This window comes from Neoarius graeffei, chromosome 10, assembly GCF_027579695.1.
Source record: "Neoarius graeffei isolate fNeoGra1 chromosome 10, fNeoGra1.pri, whole genome shotgun sequence".
In the NCBI taxonomy this organism is placed as follows: domain Eukaryota; kingdom Metazoa; phylum Chordata; class Actinopteri; order Siluriformes; family Ariidae; genus Neoarius; species Neoarius graeffei.
In genome coordinates this window covers 77,860,037-77,876,937 of record NC_083578.1, presented here as the reverse complement: position 1 = coordinate 77,876,937, position 16,901 = coordinate 77,860,037, and the positions used below count along the sequence as shown (strand labels likewise).

General features: G+C 44.2%; 1 protein-coding gene across 1 annotated transcript in view; it reads right to left on the bottom strand.

The window, feature by feature from the left end:
- LOC132893556 (fibrinogen C domain-containing protein 1-like) overlaps positions 1-16,901 on the bottom strand; it is a 193,467-nt gene that overhangs the window by 89,051 nt on the left and 87,515 nt on the right. The window contains exon 6 of the mRNA XM_060932748.1: positions 9,168-9,264. Coding sequence (XP_060788731.1) covers positions 9,168-9,264 — 97 coding nt within the window. The remainder of the gene's footprint in view (positions 1-9,167; positions 9,265-16,901) is intronic.

Sequence of the window (16,901 nt, the reverse complement as noted above, 5' to 3'; positions counted from 1 at the left end):
ATCTTCCTATATTAATAAGGTTAATACTGTAGGTGCAGGGAAGAAAGTACCTGTATGAAAGTTTCACTGAAAACGATTAAAATGATATGCTAGTAATAGGGGAACTGACAGCTGATAAAACCAGATCTACTTATTCTTTTCTTCTCTGGCATAAACCCCATAGTATGTCATCAGCTATCCCATGCTCAGAGTGTAGTTATTTAACTGGTCGCTGAAATAGGGAAAATGTCTAACAGCAATTTGCTAATCTGTTTTCTCACCATAACAGCTTATCATGTGATGTGAACGTAAACAAATTAACAGGGGTGTTCTTTTGACATATGGTGAGGTTAAATAGGGAAGGATCGTAATGATGACTTTTTATGAACATTATTACAGGACAACTGTTATGCAAAAACAATGTCATTTTTCATGTATATAATCATCTGTATATATTAAATGTTATGGGCGGCACGGTGGTGTAGTGGTTAGCACTGTCGCCTCACAGCAAGAAGGTTCTGGGTTCGAGCCCAGTGGTCAATGGGGGCCTTTCTGTGTGGAGTTTGCATGTTCTCCCCGTGTCTGCGTGGGCTTCCTCCGGGTGCTCCAGTTTCCCCCACAGTCCAAAGATATGCAGGTTAGGCTAAGTGATGGCTCTAAATTGACTGTAGGTGTGAATGTGAGTGCGAATGGTTGTTTGTCTCAGTCAGTGCGTTTACATGCACATAGAGAGAATCGAATTTCTGCCGTTGCTCGACTGAAATCAAAGTTCAAAATGCCATGTATACACCTTAATTCGGCTGAAATTGAACCAAACTTGATTTCTCGGAATCGAGCTACACGACCTAGATTATGCGATTTCTGCCGAGCTACTTAGTGCATGTATACCCTATCGAGCTAGTAGTCGAGCTACTTACTGCCCCTTCCGGAAGTGACGAGTGACGAGACCACAAGCGGGAAACACAACAGCCTCAGTCGGCATGACAACAGTAGTAGTGAGCAGCAGAAGAGGTCAGGAGGAACAAACGAAGAAGAGAAAATGGCGAGCAGAAATGTGCACTTCTGGAGCAATGAGGAGACAGAGTTCATGCTCATTCAGCTTAAGGAGTTGAATATATTAAAATTCATGGACGGGAGAAAAACACGCAATGGAGAACACGGAACTGATAACTTTGTTTACACTTTTGAATAGCTCTTCTTCATGACGACAACCGGAAGTGTACCAACACGATGGGGCGTGTAGCGCCACCTGTGGCTCGGGTGCACAATGCACCTCACACAATAGCCTGATTTCATTGTGTGCATGTACGATTGGATTTCTCTGGCACCCTGCTGGGACCTTCAGCTCAATTACCGACAGCAGCTCGATTTGGATGTGCATGTAAACGTAGTCAGTGTGTCAGCCCTGTGATGACCTGGTGACTTGTCCAGGGTGCACTCCGCCTCTCGCCCATAGTCAGCTGGGATAGGCTCCAGCTTGCTTGCAACCCTGCACAGGATAAGCAGTTATGGATAATGGATGGACATGATATGTTATGTTCACCAAATCCATCGCCACTTTGCAAAACCTCTGCAAGTACAAATTGCACAAAAGGCATTATAGTCTCTCTCTCTTCCTCTTGGACATATTGCGCAAGTCAGCAGTTTTGAAAGAAATATCATTAATTCAGGACCTCCTTCACATTAATGATGTTGTGGCAGGATGGTCTTGCAAAGGGAACTCTTCCTGATAACACTCTCTCCTCTGTATTTTATTTTTCCTCATTACAGTCTCAGTCTGTTCCTGCTCAAGCTGACCCAGTAACTCTTCCTCTTCCTTCTTCACTACATCTCCATCTACATCCCATTAACAGTTTCTGAAATCTTGGCAGTGCTTCACAAATCTCTCAGCTGCCATATGCTAGTAATCAAGAAAAGGCATCCTTCCAATTAAACACTAATTGAATTAACCTGTGGACATGAATTTTCTGGTTTTGGGAAAAGTGGAGGATTTTTTTAATGTACACTCTAAAAAATGTTGGGTTATTTTTCCTACCAAATTCTGGCTTGAACCTGTTAGCTCATTTACACTGGGTTATTACCACAGTGTTGGGTATTAATGATTAACTCAATCTCAGACCTTGTATACATGTATACGAATATTTATGAAAGCATTGTTTTTACCTCAGTGTTTAAAAAAAAAAAAAAGGTTTCTGTCTACTTGAAATTGAAAAAAAAAAAAAGCCCAGGAAATGATAAACATCACAATAATAGCATTAAAAGCATGCATATTTAGAGTTAGGGAAGAAGAAAATGTGAGATAAACACCAATGTGGTCCAAAGTTCTAAAATGAAAAAAATTATGAACACAAGCAAGGATTTATGTGAGGTGGAGATACTGCTTAAAATGGCACAGGTCAACGTGCTGGTTCAGGAATCATTTAATCCACTCCCCTTTCTGAATTGTTTGAGCTGATACCATCACCATAGCTGGTATGCATCATCTTGTTCCAATACATTTTATTTCCTAATGTGGGGTATCTGAACCATATGTTAGTCTGTTTACAAACCGGAAAGTCATGTGAGGTCATGCGTGGGTCAGAGTTCACGACTACGGAGACACAGCAAACGTGGCGGATCGCCAAAATCGAACAAAGATTCCTAAATTGAGAAAAAAAGATGATTTTAAGGCAGTATCTGACATTGTCAGAGGAAAAATGCACCAGGAAAGAGAGGGAAAAAACACGGCAGACAAGCCGTTTCCATACCCAAGTGTAAACATTAGCGTGTGGTGTTTTTCCAGCTCATTCTCCTTCACAGGCATGAGGCAGCAGGCAATACAGTGTGTGATTCAAGTACCCAGGGGTTATTCTAGCTCTGCAGGGTACTATTCATCTTTTTAATACATTGACCTGTGTCACTTTAAAGTTGTTATCTAATACATAGTCAATAAGACCCAAATTTCCGTTTGTGGGCAGGAGTGCATTCAGGAGCAGTACAGTGCGGATCGTCTCCACACAATGGTGTAAAAATAAAATAAAGCAAAATTACACTGCAAACACATCATCGAAAAAGTAACGACAGCAGACAAAGGAACGATCAGTGCCGAGTTTCCTAAAAGCATCGTAGCACAAAGATAATCGCTAAATGGTAGAGTGAGTAGCAGAATGAACACTCTCTCTCCTAGTTAAGATGCTGTTAGCGTTAAGAGGCTTTTGGGAAACCCACCACTGATCAGTAGCCATAATCAATAGAGTCCTAGCATATTATAACTCGTTAAAAACTGTGACAGGCATGTGTAGGTTGACATGAGACAGGCATGTGTAGCATTGTTCTCATCCACATGAAAACAGTAAAAATAGAATTTGAAAATAAACAGCTGATGCCTTTTTTTTTCTTTTGGAAAAGCGTCACATCATAGGAGCGTGATGAATCAGGGAAGGATACGTTGCCTCATCTCATCTCATTATCTCTAGCCGCTTTATCCTGTTCTACAGGGTCGCAGGCAAGCTGGAGCCTATCCCAGCTGACTACGGGCGAAAGGCGGGGTACACCCTGGACAAGTCGCCAGGTCATCACAGGGCTGACACATAGACACAGACAACCATTCACACTCACATTCACACCTACGGTCAATTTAGAGTCACCAGTTAACCTAACCTGCATGTCTTTGGATTGTGGGAGAAACCGGAGCACCCGGAGGAAACCCACGTGGACACGGGGAGAACATGCAAACTCCGCACAGAAAGGCCCTCATCGGCCACAGGGCTTGAACCCAGACCTTCTTGCTGTGAGGCGACAGCACTAACCATTACACCACTGTGCCGCCCCGCCCACTGCATAATTCTGAAAATTGCTATGATTTTAACCAAGAGAAGGCATTTTGTGTTTGAGTTTACAGCTTGGAAAACCACATTTAAATGTGGAGTACTTCTTTTAATGTTTGTTAGTTTGCTGGTTTGCATTAGCAATAAAGATTACCAGGGTGACACGGTGGTGTAGTGGTTAGCACTGTTGCCTCACAGCAAGAAGGTCCTGTGTTTGAGCCCAGTGAGGGCCTTTATGTGTGGAGTTTGCATGTTCTGTCTGTGTGGGTTTCCTCTGGGTGCTCTGGTTTCCCCCACAGTCCAAAGACATGCAGGTTAGGTTAATTGGTGGCTCTAGATTGACCATAGGTGTGAGTTTGAATGGTTGTTTGTCTCTGTGTCAGCCCTGTGATAACCTGGCGACTTGTCCAGGGTGTACCCCACCTCTTGCCCATAGTCAGCTGGGACAGGCTCCAGCTTGCTTGTGACCCTGTAGAACAGGATAAGTGGCTACAGATAATTGATGGATGATGATGGATGATGATGATGGATTCTCCTGTCGGTTCGACAGATGAGTAGGCAGACAAGTCATTTGCCGAGGTGGGTCCTCATGTGGGAATAAAGACCGATTTTGGACACACATGAACGCCACAGATGCTGCAGGGGAAGGAATAGACAGAGGTGGAGCGCTGTTTCCTCCTCTCTTTCTTCTCATGAATAGCAGCTGCTCTGTTGGCTTCAAAGGCTCTAGTGCCTAACGTGTATTGGTTTCTCCAAAGAGCTCTGTCATGGGCAATTGCTTCCCAGGAGTTGACATCAATGTTGCAGCTCCTAAGGCTTGCCTTCAGATTGTCCCTGTATCTTTTAAGGGGTCTTCCCTGGTTGCGATGTCCTTGCTTCAGTTGTCTGTACAGCAGCATCTTTGGGATTCTGTTGTCTTCCATGCAGACAATGTGTCCTGTCCATCTTAGCTGGCACTTGACAATCAAGCACTCAATGCCGAGGAGGCCACACTTCTTCAGGACCTGCAGGTTGGATACTCTATCCTGCCACTCGATGCTGCAGATATTCCGCAGACATCGTTGATGAAACTGCTCTAGTAGCTGGATGTGCCGGCGGTAGGTGGTCCAGGTCTCACAGCAGTAGAAAAGTGCATTCAGCACCACGGCTTTGTACACAGCAATCTTGGTGGAGAGGCGGATGCCATGGTCTTGCCAAAGTCTCTTGGTCAGTCGGCCGAAGGCTACACTTGCCTTTCCAATGCGCTGCATCACCTCAGCATCCAGAGATCCACTGCTCGTAATGGTGCTACCCAGGTAGCAGAACTTGTCCACAGTCTTGATCTCTGCGTTGTTAATGATGATGGGAGGAGGTGGTGGCACATTGGCAGCCTGTGATGGTGAAGGCTGGAACATGGCTTCGGTCTTTTCAAGGCTGATTGTGAGCCCGAATCCTCCACAGACAGCTGCAAAGCAATCCATTATGTACTGCATGTCCTCATGGGAGTGTGCACCCAGTGCACAGTTGTCTGCGAAGAGGAACTCCCATAGGATGGCCTCAAACACTTTGGTCTTGGCTTGGAGTCTTCGCAGGTTAAAGAGTTTCCCATCTGTGTGAAACTGAATGTACACCCCTCTGTCACAGCCACTGAAGGCGTCAAGCAACATCGCTGCAAACAAGATGGAGAACAAAGTAGGGGCGAGGACACAACCCTGTTTCACTCCATTGCACACTTGGAAGGGATCTGAGACATCACCATTCTCTTGAACTCTGGCTTGCATGCCTTCATGGAAAGAGGTGATCAGTGTTGTAAGCTTGTCTGGACAGCCAAACTTTTGCAGAATCTTCCACAAGCCATTCCGGTTCACGGTATCAAAGGCCTTGGTGAGATCTACAAAGACCAGGTGGAGCTCCTGATTTTGCTCACAGCATTTCTCCTGTAGCTGACGAACAGCAAAAACCATGTCGCTGGTGCCCCTACTAGCGCGAAATCCGCACTGCGATTCAGGAATGATGGTCTCAGCGATGTTTATAATGAGTCGGTTGAGGATGACTCTGGCAAGAACTTTCCCAGCTATGCACAGGAGTGATATCCTGCGATGATTGTTGCAGGATGTCTTATCCCCCTTCCTCTTGTAGATGTGCACTATGGATGCATCCTTAAAGTCTTGTGGGACTTCTCCCGCTTCCCAGATGGACCTGAACAGGGACGTCAGTTTCTCCATAAGCACGTCATCTCCATTCTTGTAGATGTCAGCAGGAATTCCATCTGCCTTTCCGGGTGTTGTCTGCTTCAAAGCTTTGGCAACCTCGGCACTGGTTGGGGGGTCTGCCATCGATTCCTTCATTGGTAGTTGTGGCAGGGATGCAATCGCCTCTTCAGAAATGGTTGATTCTCTGTTCAGGACACTGCTGAAATGCTCTGCCCATTGTGCAAGGATGTCGGTTTTCTGGGTCAGCAAGGTGGACTGGTCAGAAGATCTTACTGGGGCTGAACCAGATGCCTTGGGTCCATAAACGGTGCAAAGGCCATCATATGTCTTCATGTCATGGTTGTCAGCTGCTGCTTGTAACTCCTCAGCCTTTCTTTCCCACCAGTTGTTCTTCATCTTCTGCAGTTTCTGCTGGAGAAGTTGCCTCGCCTGCTGGTAGTCCTGTTTCTTCTTGCTGTTGGTATTGTCATCAACGTGATCTTTGTGTGCCTTATTCACCTTGTCGATGAGCTTCTGGATACCTTTTTCATTCTCATCAAAACAGTCTCGGTGTCTCCTCTTTATGAAACCAAGGGTATCAGCTGCAGCACTGTAGACGGCCTCTCGGAGGGCCCTCCATTCCTCTTCCAAGTTGTCTTGCTCCTGCTCAATGTTAGACAGGGATTTCTGGAGTCTTTGCTGTAGTGCTTCCTTGTTGGTGATAAGCCGAGCAATGTTCAGCTTCCGGGGGGGTTATCCCTAGCCGTCTTCTTTTTCCAAGCTAGGTTTATGTTCATCTTGCTCCAGAGCAGGCGATGATCGGACCAGCAATCTGCTCCTCTCATGCAGCGTGTGCTGTGAACATCACATCTGTCTCTTTGGAGCACTATAACACAGTCCAGCATATGCCACTGCCTTGATCGAGGATGCATCCACGTGTTCTTAAACTTATCCGCTTGTTGGAAGATTGTGTTGGTGATGGACAGCATGTGCTGGGCACACAGTGATAGTAGCATCAGTCCATTGGAGTTGCACTTTCCAGTGCCATGGCATCCTAAGACGTTCGGCCAGGAGGAGTAATCAACTCCAACTCATGCATTAAAGTCTCCAAGGATGATTAGCTTGTCCTTGCTGTTCACTTCCGAGAGGACATGATTGAGATCCTCATAGAAGGCTTCCTTGATGTTGTCAGGGTTGGTCATAGCAGGAGCATAAGCACTAATGATGGTGGCAAAGCAGTCCTTTGTGAGTTTGAGATGCAAGGTCATCAGTCAATCATTAATCCCACAAGGTAGGCTATCGAGCTTTCTTGCAAGCTTGGTGCGAATAGCAAATCTGACGCCAGAGGTCCTTTGGGCGTCTTTAGGCTTCCCGACGCAGTAGAAGGTGTAACCTCCACCTATCTCCTCAAGCTGAGTTTCTCCAGCGAATCTGGTTTCACTCAAGGTTGCTATGTCAATCTGGTACTGGCCCAGCAACCTGGCAATGAGCGCAGTGCATCACTCTGGTCTGTCTCCTCTGTCTAGCAGAGTCCGCACGTTCCATGCCCCAAAGGTCAGGGGCTTCCTCACTTTCTTTTTTCTGTTTTCTTAACTGCAAATTGGATGCCCAGGCAGGTGCGGTTCCCTGCTAGGTGCGCTCATGCGGTAGGCTTTCTTTAGGGATCCTTTTATCTCCCCCTTGTGGGGAGAGCAGTGCTATCCCTGGAAAAGGCTACTCTGTCGCTGTGCGAGGATACAGGCACTGCATCTACCACTGTCTACAGTGGATGACCATCACCCCACAGCTGCCTGTGCGCAGAGTCATGGCTAAGAACTCCCAGCAGCATCTTCTGCCTGTTCCCATCGCCATTTCTCCATCACCACAGGACTTTGGACTACATTGGGTATTGGGTGGTGCCTAGCTTGTTTTCAGCGACCTGTTTGCCTGACTGGCACATGACTTTTTAAGGTGAAGAAGGGGTGTGCAATTCCTTCTCCACCCTCTCGCCTGACTGACACTCATAGTCCCACAGGTGCAGAAACTGCCACATGTAAGATGGCCCCAGCAGGTGCAGCTTTGTTATTTGGAGTATCCGTCTCCTAGGAGGACTTCCAACCAAGGATATGAGGAGTTCCCCCTACCCCTGACTCGTGTATGGTGGGTGTGTCATGCCCGAATAGGTCAAGGACCTGCCACTGCCATGATGGATGGATGGATAAAGATTATCGACATGTACATTTGAATACATCAGAATTATTTGAGAAATCCTGTCAGGTTAGCTGATATTTTGATAGCTGACTAGCATGAAAAGTAACAATTATTTGTGAATTCCATTTCTACTGGGTTCCCAGGGTTTGTGACTGAGTTCCCAGTTGGAAATGTAAACTGGAATGCTGCCTAAAGTCAGATTTTCCAATTTGCAAAGGCAGAGGAATCTCACCAACCCTGACATCAAAATCTAAGATGATTTCTCCATGTATTAACAGTAATACCCCATTCAAACCAGTTGGCCAGCAAGGTCAACATGGCTGTGACGTTGTTCTCAGCTCCGACTTCCGAGGGAAATGGAATGCAGTATTAGGCCAGTAGGGGAAGCCATGGCCTAATGGTTAGAGAAACAGCTTTGGAGCCAAAAGATTGCTGGTTTGATTCCCTGGACCAGCAGGGCTGGCTTAAGTGCTGTTAAGCTAGGTGCCTAACCTCCAACTGCTCTGGCAAGAGTGGTGGTGTACCTTGTGTCTGATTAGCCAAAGAAAAACTAAAACTGATGATGTGATTATCAGTTTGGGCAAGAATCCAGCCATAAAAATAAAAAAATAGCCAGCTGAATGAAGGCTTGTTTACTTCAGTTTTGTAAACTTCTTTTTTTTTTACTAAATTATGATGTATAGAAAACAACTTTTTTGCCTTCCTTGTGAGGTAAATTATAGATCATTTTCCCCACACTATCTTTTCAGAAATGGTTTACTTCTAACAGCCGAATGTTTTTCTAAATTTGGAGCAATCACCAACTTCAATACATTGTTAACTGCTCAGTGGGAAAGCAAAATATCCCCTCCACAAGCTTTTGAATTTGTCTACTAAAATGATCATTTGTAAAAGCTCTGGTTTGCTCATATACATCTATATTGTGTCTTAAAATGTCATCATGATAAAAATATTTTTATGAACATGGAAAAAATAAACATAGGAAATTGGAATAATTCCCAAAAGCTGGAGCTGGACTTACCAAGCCAGTGTTCCCCTGTTATTTTGCCAAATCCATCTTGATATGCCGCCCAGTCCCTGTAGAAGTTTACAGAGCCGTCTTCTCTGCGCTGGAAAACCTGAAGGGCATAAATATAAAACCAAAGGTATAAGACATCCTCTTGAAGATGTGAAGAATGAAGCTGCCGTCACACAAATCCCTATGTACATTTTAATATATATGATAATAAACGCTGAAGCAATAATCAGTGTATGTTACAGTAGGCAATAAGTGTTTGCTTGTCGACAGAAACATATAACATTCTTCTTTATGTATGGCAGATTCTAACGTCCCGCCCAGTGAGACACTGATTCAAATTGATTTTATACAGCTACATAGTTGACGTTTATTCATACAGTATTTGACTTGACTGAAACTCTTTGTGTGCAATAACAATCCAGGTATCTTTTCTAACTGCACATAAAGCATAGTACTATTAGGAGACCAACACAGCAGCCCTTATTATATTCTATCAGTGGTCTCTTCTGTTCCTTTCATGGGGTTGAAAACGCTGAATCTTCAGGAAACCAATCCAGCGTCATGCTCTAGTCTCTCTCCAGCCTTAATAGTCAGTAAAAACTACCTGTATTTCAAATGTCATGTCATGTAATACACTATTTGGCCAAAAGTTTGACCATCTGACCATACTGGCTTTTTGAACCCTCCATTCCGGATTTAGTCGCTTTTTGCTCTTATAATAACCTCCACTCTTCTGGGAAGGCTTTCCACTCGATTTTGGAGCATAACTGTGAGGATCTGCTCATTCAGCCACAAGAGCATTAGTGAAGTCAGGTACTGATGTTGAATGAGGAGGTCTGGGGTGTAGTCAGTATTCCAGTTCATCCCAAAAGTGTTTGGTGGGGTTGAGGTCAGGGCTTTGTGCAAGACACTTGAGTTGTTCCACTCCAAATTTGGCCAACCATGTCTTCATGAACTCACTTTTTGCACCGGGACATTGTCATGCTGAAACAAACCCTGGAATATGGCCATAAGTTTTCTGGACACTAAACCATCAAAGCCATATCATCTTGTGGGTGTCTTCTTCTTCTACTTCCTCCTTGTCCAGCGCTGTTGCCAGGTCAGGGTCCATGTGGACCCTATTGATCCACATGTCATATTAATTGGCGCATAGGTGTTTGTTTGGGGGTTTTTTTGTTTGGTTGTTTTTTTTTGTTTGTTTGTTTTAATGCCGGATGCCCTTCGTGCCACAACCCTCCCATTTTTGGGCTTGGGAAACAACCATTCACGCCTATGGGCAATTTAGAGTAGCCAATTAACTTAACCACATGTCTTTGGATTGTGGGGGGAAACCAGAGCACCTGGAGGAAACCCATGCAGACACAGGGAGAACTTGTGAACTCCACACAGAAAGGACCCCATCAGCCACTGGGCTCGAACCCAGAACCTTTTTGCTGTGAGGCAAAAGTGCTAGCCACTGCACCACCATGCCACCCCCATATCATCTTGTGGGCCTTAGCACACAACTGTATAAGATGTCTTTACATGCCATTTTCCTTCACTGTAACTAAAAGGTCTGTTCCAGCATGACAACGCCTCTGTGCCCTGTGCAAATTGAGCTCATTAACACATGGTTGGCCAAATTTGGAGTGGAAGAACTCAAATGTCCTGCACAAAGCCCTGACCTCAACCCCACCAAACACTTTTAGGATGAACTGGAATACTGACTGCACCCCAGACCTCTTCACTCAACATCAGTACCTGACTTCACTAATGCTCTTGTGGCTGAATGATCACAAATCCTCATAGCCTTGCTCCAAAATTGAGTGGAAAGCTTTCCCAGAAGAGCGGAGGTTATTACAAGAGCAAAACAGGACTAAATCCGTAATGGAGGGTTCAAAAAGCCAGTGTGGTCAGATGGTCAAACTTTTGGCCAAATAGTGTACTGCATCATGTACTGCATTTTGTCCTTTTGTCTCATTCTCATTATCTCTAGCCACTTTATCCTGTTCTACAGGGTCGCAGGCAAGCTGGAGCCTATCCCAGCTGACTACAGGCGAAAGGCGGGGTACACCCTGGACAAGTCGCCAGGTCATCACAGGGCTGACACATAGACACAGACAACCATTCACACTCACATTCACACCTACGGTCAATTTAGAGTCACCAGTTAACCTAACTTGCATGTCTTTGGACAAGTGGGGGAAAGCGGAGCACCCGGAGGAAACCCACGCGGACATGGGGAGAACATGCAAACTCCGCACAGAAAAGCCCTCGCCAGCCATGGGGCTTGAACCCAAACCTTCTTGCTGTGAGGCGACAGCGCTAACCACTACACCACCGTGCTGCCCTTTGTCCTTTTGTGAGTTGCCAAAAAAAAGAGAGATTTTGGGGTTTTGTAAGTAAACCAGCATGAAGGTAAGACCTGTACAAAATCTAATGCATAATTCAGGCACTAATTGACTGCTGATAACCCTTATAGAAGATTAATCAAGCAAGCAGTGGATCAATGACTGCTGGAAATGAGAACACGCAAGAACACACACTCAGACACATACACGCAAACGCATCAGGGAACTATTTAAATTAATCCACAATGATGTCGACATCCTCTGGCCTGAATAAGAAATCATAATATTGTCTCCATGGGTGTGTTTGCCAGTGATCGACAGCCTCCTTGTGAAAGAACCAGTCTGTGCTTCAGCACCACCTTGTTATGGTGGTTTAGCTGTTACTGAAGGCATGTTTGTGTGGCTGTATAGCATAGAACCCAGCAGATCCCACAGTGAGTCCTGGGAGCTGCACCTTTCTGCATGCAGCTTGGAAAGCACAGCTCTTCTCTTGAGGCAACATGCAAGCGCTCCATGCAGGTGCTCAGGGCTGCATTTAAAATGAATAGCTTGGCTTGACTCAGAATAAATCCTTGCTCTCAGTCCTCCTCCAATCCACAAAGGAACCAAAGCGATTTTAATTATTCACCATAATCTCTGTAACTACTTATTGAGCGCTCTAAATCTTCATTGCACCTCGAGTAAAAACCTATTAAATAAATACAGCAAAATTCCTGTGTTTTCATAAATATTTCATAAGCACTGATAAGAATATTCCTACCAGGGCAGCATGGAATGGTTTTCATTTAAAAAGTGATAAGATGTTAAATTAAAAAAAAGAAAACCAGTGCCTGGCATGAGCCTGAGCACTCCTGAGGCAGAGATGATTGGCTATGAATAAAAGGTGTAGCTTTGGGTAATATTTCCACAGCAAACCTGCTGACTGTATCATCTGACATACTGGGTATACGGGGGGGGGGGGATGCAAAACGTTATAATGGCATTAGATGGGGTGAGAGTGGGTGTGTGATGTTTCCTCATTCAGTTTCTCTTCATATCCACTATGAATCTGCTTCAGCCTTCACATAGTGTGTCCACAAAGCAATTTCTCTCTCTATAATGAATGTCTGCTAGAAGCAGAGCACACAATAGCTGACACTAGTCTTTCAGTTCAGTTGAGCTTCAGCAGCAGATTACACTACGTTGCCATGTACACGTGGCCCACTTTTGTCTCAAAGCTTTAACACAGAAGGGTGAATTACAGAATAATGGATGTAGGAAAATTGGCGAGTGTGTAGACGCAGCACTGTAAATGTGCGTGTGTTTAACTCCTTCATAGCCATCTCCAGCTCTGTGTGTGGCTCAACCTGTCAGCTGTTCCATTAATTCTAATGTTTGTCCTGTTTATTCATTAAAGGACCCATGGCATGGTGGTTTGTTGATGCTTTAAACAGGCTCGTGGAGGTTTCTGGATGTTATATCCGCAGCCTTTCTCGAAATGAACCCTCGGCATGTAGATATAGCCTCCTGGGAGAAAGCCCCATTTCAGCCCTTTTCCCAGTGTGTTGTTTTGCTAATGAGAAGCATGGAGGCGGGGAAGGGTAGAGGGTGGGGGCGGGCCATGGGGGGAGGGGGAGGGGCTTGACCAAGCTGCGGGCATGCTACCTGTGTGTGAACAGTAGCAATGGCAGGTCAAGCAACAGTCCAAGCTTTCGCTTTTGACCCGGAGTCCGACCCCGAAGCAGAAGCGCAAGCAGTTGAACAAACTGTAAATCACCGAATTCAGCAGGACATATCAGAATGGTGAGTTATACATTTACTTGTTCGGTGTTTGTGGCTGATGTGGCAGGGATGCTTGGTACGGACCCAGGCTTCAGTGACAGTTGATGTGCAAAACCTGCCCTGTACTGTCCCAAGTTGTGGAAACATTCATCAGGAAAATGCTTCCGACAAACATACACCGTCTTAGGTAGACTTGACGGCGTATTATTGGAGTAAATAAAATTAAGCCACTGCGTCTTCAGGGGCTCTCCCGTCGGCAGTAAAAACAGACTCCTTTCTGTGTTGTCACATCCATGTACAGCGCAATTTCCATGTTTCGCTCGCTTAGGTGGTGCCATGTTGTTGTGTCCTCTATGGTCTCCTCACTACAAAATTGAAGTGACGTATCTATGGTGGCAACTTTTGAGCTGGGCGGGCAATCCATACAGTGGGTGGGAATCCAGAGGGGGGGCGTGGGGATCATCTCCCTTGCTGACGTAGTAAAGGGAAGAGCCTATCAAAGCGCCATTTTGACGCGCCATTCTCAAATGTTGACAAAGGGTGGGCATAGTTTGGTTTACACATTATGACATTTCTAGCCACTGGGGTGACTTAAGAAGGTCAGAGGAACTCATTTTAATGTTAAAAAACCTCAGAAAGTGAAAATTTCATGCCATGGGACCTTTAACAATTTTAATGTTATTCTCTTTGTTAATTTGTAGCATTAATTAAAGCAATGCATAACCAGAGCGTCAGTGAGGCAGTAGTTCACATGGCCGTACCATGACAAATCAAACTTGTTTATAATTAGCTAAGGTGCTCTTCATGAGAATAATTAGAACAATCTGATCTTCCAAACAAAACAATCAGAATCAAAATCCATTGAAAACTCAGAGGAGTAAGCGATTTTCCTGAAAGTTCATTAACCGGCCTAATTAGCAACTTGTTAATGAGAAATCACAAAATCAGGGAGTAACTTTTGTGCAGACTGATTAGATCTTCCAAACAAAGCAATCAGAATCAAAATCCATTGAAAACTCAGAGAGGAGTAGCGATTTTAGTGAATTGTGGACGCACAGACGGATGGACGGACACAGCGTGATGCCAATAGCTCATCGCCCTATGGCCGTGTGAGCTAATAAGCAGTCATGCATTACAATGACTCAAGAAGGTGTGAGTTTAGGCAAAAAAGATGAAAAAAGCAATATGATACAATCCAGTGTTTCAGAAATAATTACATTCATCATTAATTATGTTCACAAAAATTTACCATACAACGTTGTCTGATAACATTAAGGTTTGGTTGCTAAGCAACATACCAGACAAAAATTATGGACAACACAATGGCTTGAGTGTACTGAGGCTCAGTCAATCAGCTTCTCAAACCAAAACTATCTGTTATCAGAATGCATGCTATACGATAAATTATTACACATACAAGACACTTTCTTTGATGGAATAAAAACGTGTTCTATTCCCTTCTAGCGGGTTTCATTCATTTCATTCAATAGCATGCAATATTGTTACCATATGACTCATCCTACATGTATTATGTCATGCTACCCAGTGGAGAAAAAGCGTTGAATATGGTTTATGATATTGCATGGTTGTCAAGACAACATGACATCACACGTCGGAGATGTAAAACTTCCGCACTAGCAAGCGGCTGTGACCATTTGTAAATAACCATGGCAGCCAGGTTTGCTATGTTAAATACAGAAGATTTTGAGAGAATTTTGAAAGAGAAAGACGTGTTGAACACCTGAAAGGAACGTGTGTATAATAATAGTAATATTGGCTGGCTTTTTTTTTTCACGGTATATCAGATATATTCCATTCAGCTAGCATGATACTGAACGAGTTGAAGATGAGTTCAATATCATGCTAGCTGAATGGAATATATCTGATATATGATGAAAAAACCTAGCCAATATCATTTAAATATGTTAGTTAGCATGACTAGCATTAGTTAATGATTAATATACTTCAAAGTAACGTTTACATCAGTATTAAGTACTATTATACATACAGTACAGTACGGGCCACTTTTTGCATGGAACAAAAACATGTACACTACCGTTCAAAAGTTTGGGGTCACCCAGACAATTTTGTGTTTTCCATGAAAAGTCACACTTTTATTTACCACCATAAGTTGTAAAATGAATAGAAAATATAGTCAAGACATTTAATCGACCCCACAAATGTGATGCTCCAGAAACTCAATCTGCTCAAAGGAAGGTCAGTTTTATAGCTTCTCTAAAGAGCTAAACTGTTTTCAGCTGTGCTAACATGGTTGTACAAGGGTTTTCTAATCATCCATTAGCCTTCTGAGGCAATGAGCAAACACATTGTACCATTAGAACACTGGAGTGAGAGTTGCTGGAAATGGGCCTCTATACACCTATGGAGATATTGCACCAAAAACCAGACATTTGCAGCTAGAATAGTCATTTACCACATTAGCAATGTATAGAGTGTATTTCTGATTAGTTTAAAGTGATCTTAATTGAAAAGAACAGTGCTTTTCTTTCAAAAATAAGGCCCCAGTCACACCGCCCGAACTTTGCTGGAGCGTTCCTGGAGCGGTGAAAAAAAATTCATCACCGCTCGTAACCGTTCACCACCGTTTAACAAAAGTTGGCCCCCGTTAAAGCAATGCCGTATACGCTCGGCCACCGCTGATGTTTCTCAAGGGGCCCTCCTACCGCTCCGAAAGTTTTGAGCTGCACAAAATATTGCGAGCGGTGAGGAGGGGGCAATTTTCTGCCCCGGCAAAGTTCACCCCCGCTCCACCAACGTCCAGTCAAAGTTTGGCACCGCTAGACGCAAGTTCGTGGACGCTTGGGTCCACTAGGCCAACGCAGAAATCTTGAACGCTGGACCACCGCTGCTTCGCCAGCGTTGCCCGGGCGGCGATTAAACGTTGCACAAACTTCGGTGGAGCGGTTGTAAGCGTTTTACGAGCGGACACGGGGTTGCTGGAACGGTGTCGGGCGTTGAAGCAGCTATCCATGGCGGCGATGAACTTTGGTTTGGCGTTGGTATAGAGGTGTCGGAGCGGGACCAGAATTTGGCTATAAATACGGGGAGAAATGGACCAGGAGCTCATTTGGAATCGAGCTGCCGTTGAGTTCAAACCTCATCTATATCGAATTTGCTCAAAGTTACAGTAAAACTGTATCACATATAAAAAAGTAAAGTAACAGTAAAAAGTATCATATATATATATATATATATATGTGTGTGTGTGTATATATATGTGTGTATATATATATATATATATATATATATATATATGTATATACTGTTATTATAATGCCAATTATGCACAGTATGCCAATTATGCCAATAATGCCAATATACTTGAGCTGTACGTATGTGTATGTGTGTGTATATATATATATATATATATATATATGTATATGTGTGTGTGTGTATATCTCATCTCATCTCATTATCTCTAGCCGCTTTATCCTTCTACAGGGTCGCAGGCAAGCTGGAGCCTATCCCAGCTGACTACGGGCGAAAGGCGGGGTACACCCTGGACAAGTCGCCAGGTCATCACAGGGCTGACACATAGACACAGACAACCATTCACACTCACATTCACACCTACGGTCAATTTAGAGTCACCAGTTAACCTAACCTGCATGTCTTTGGACTGTGG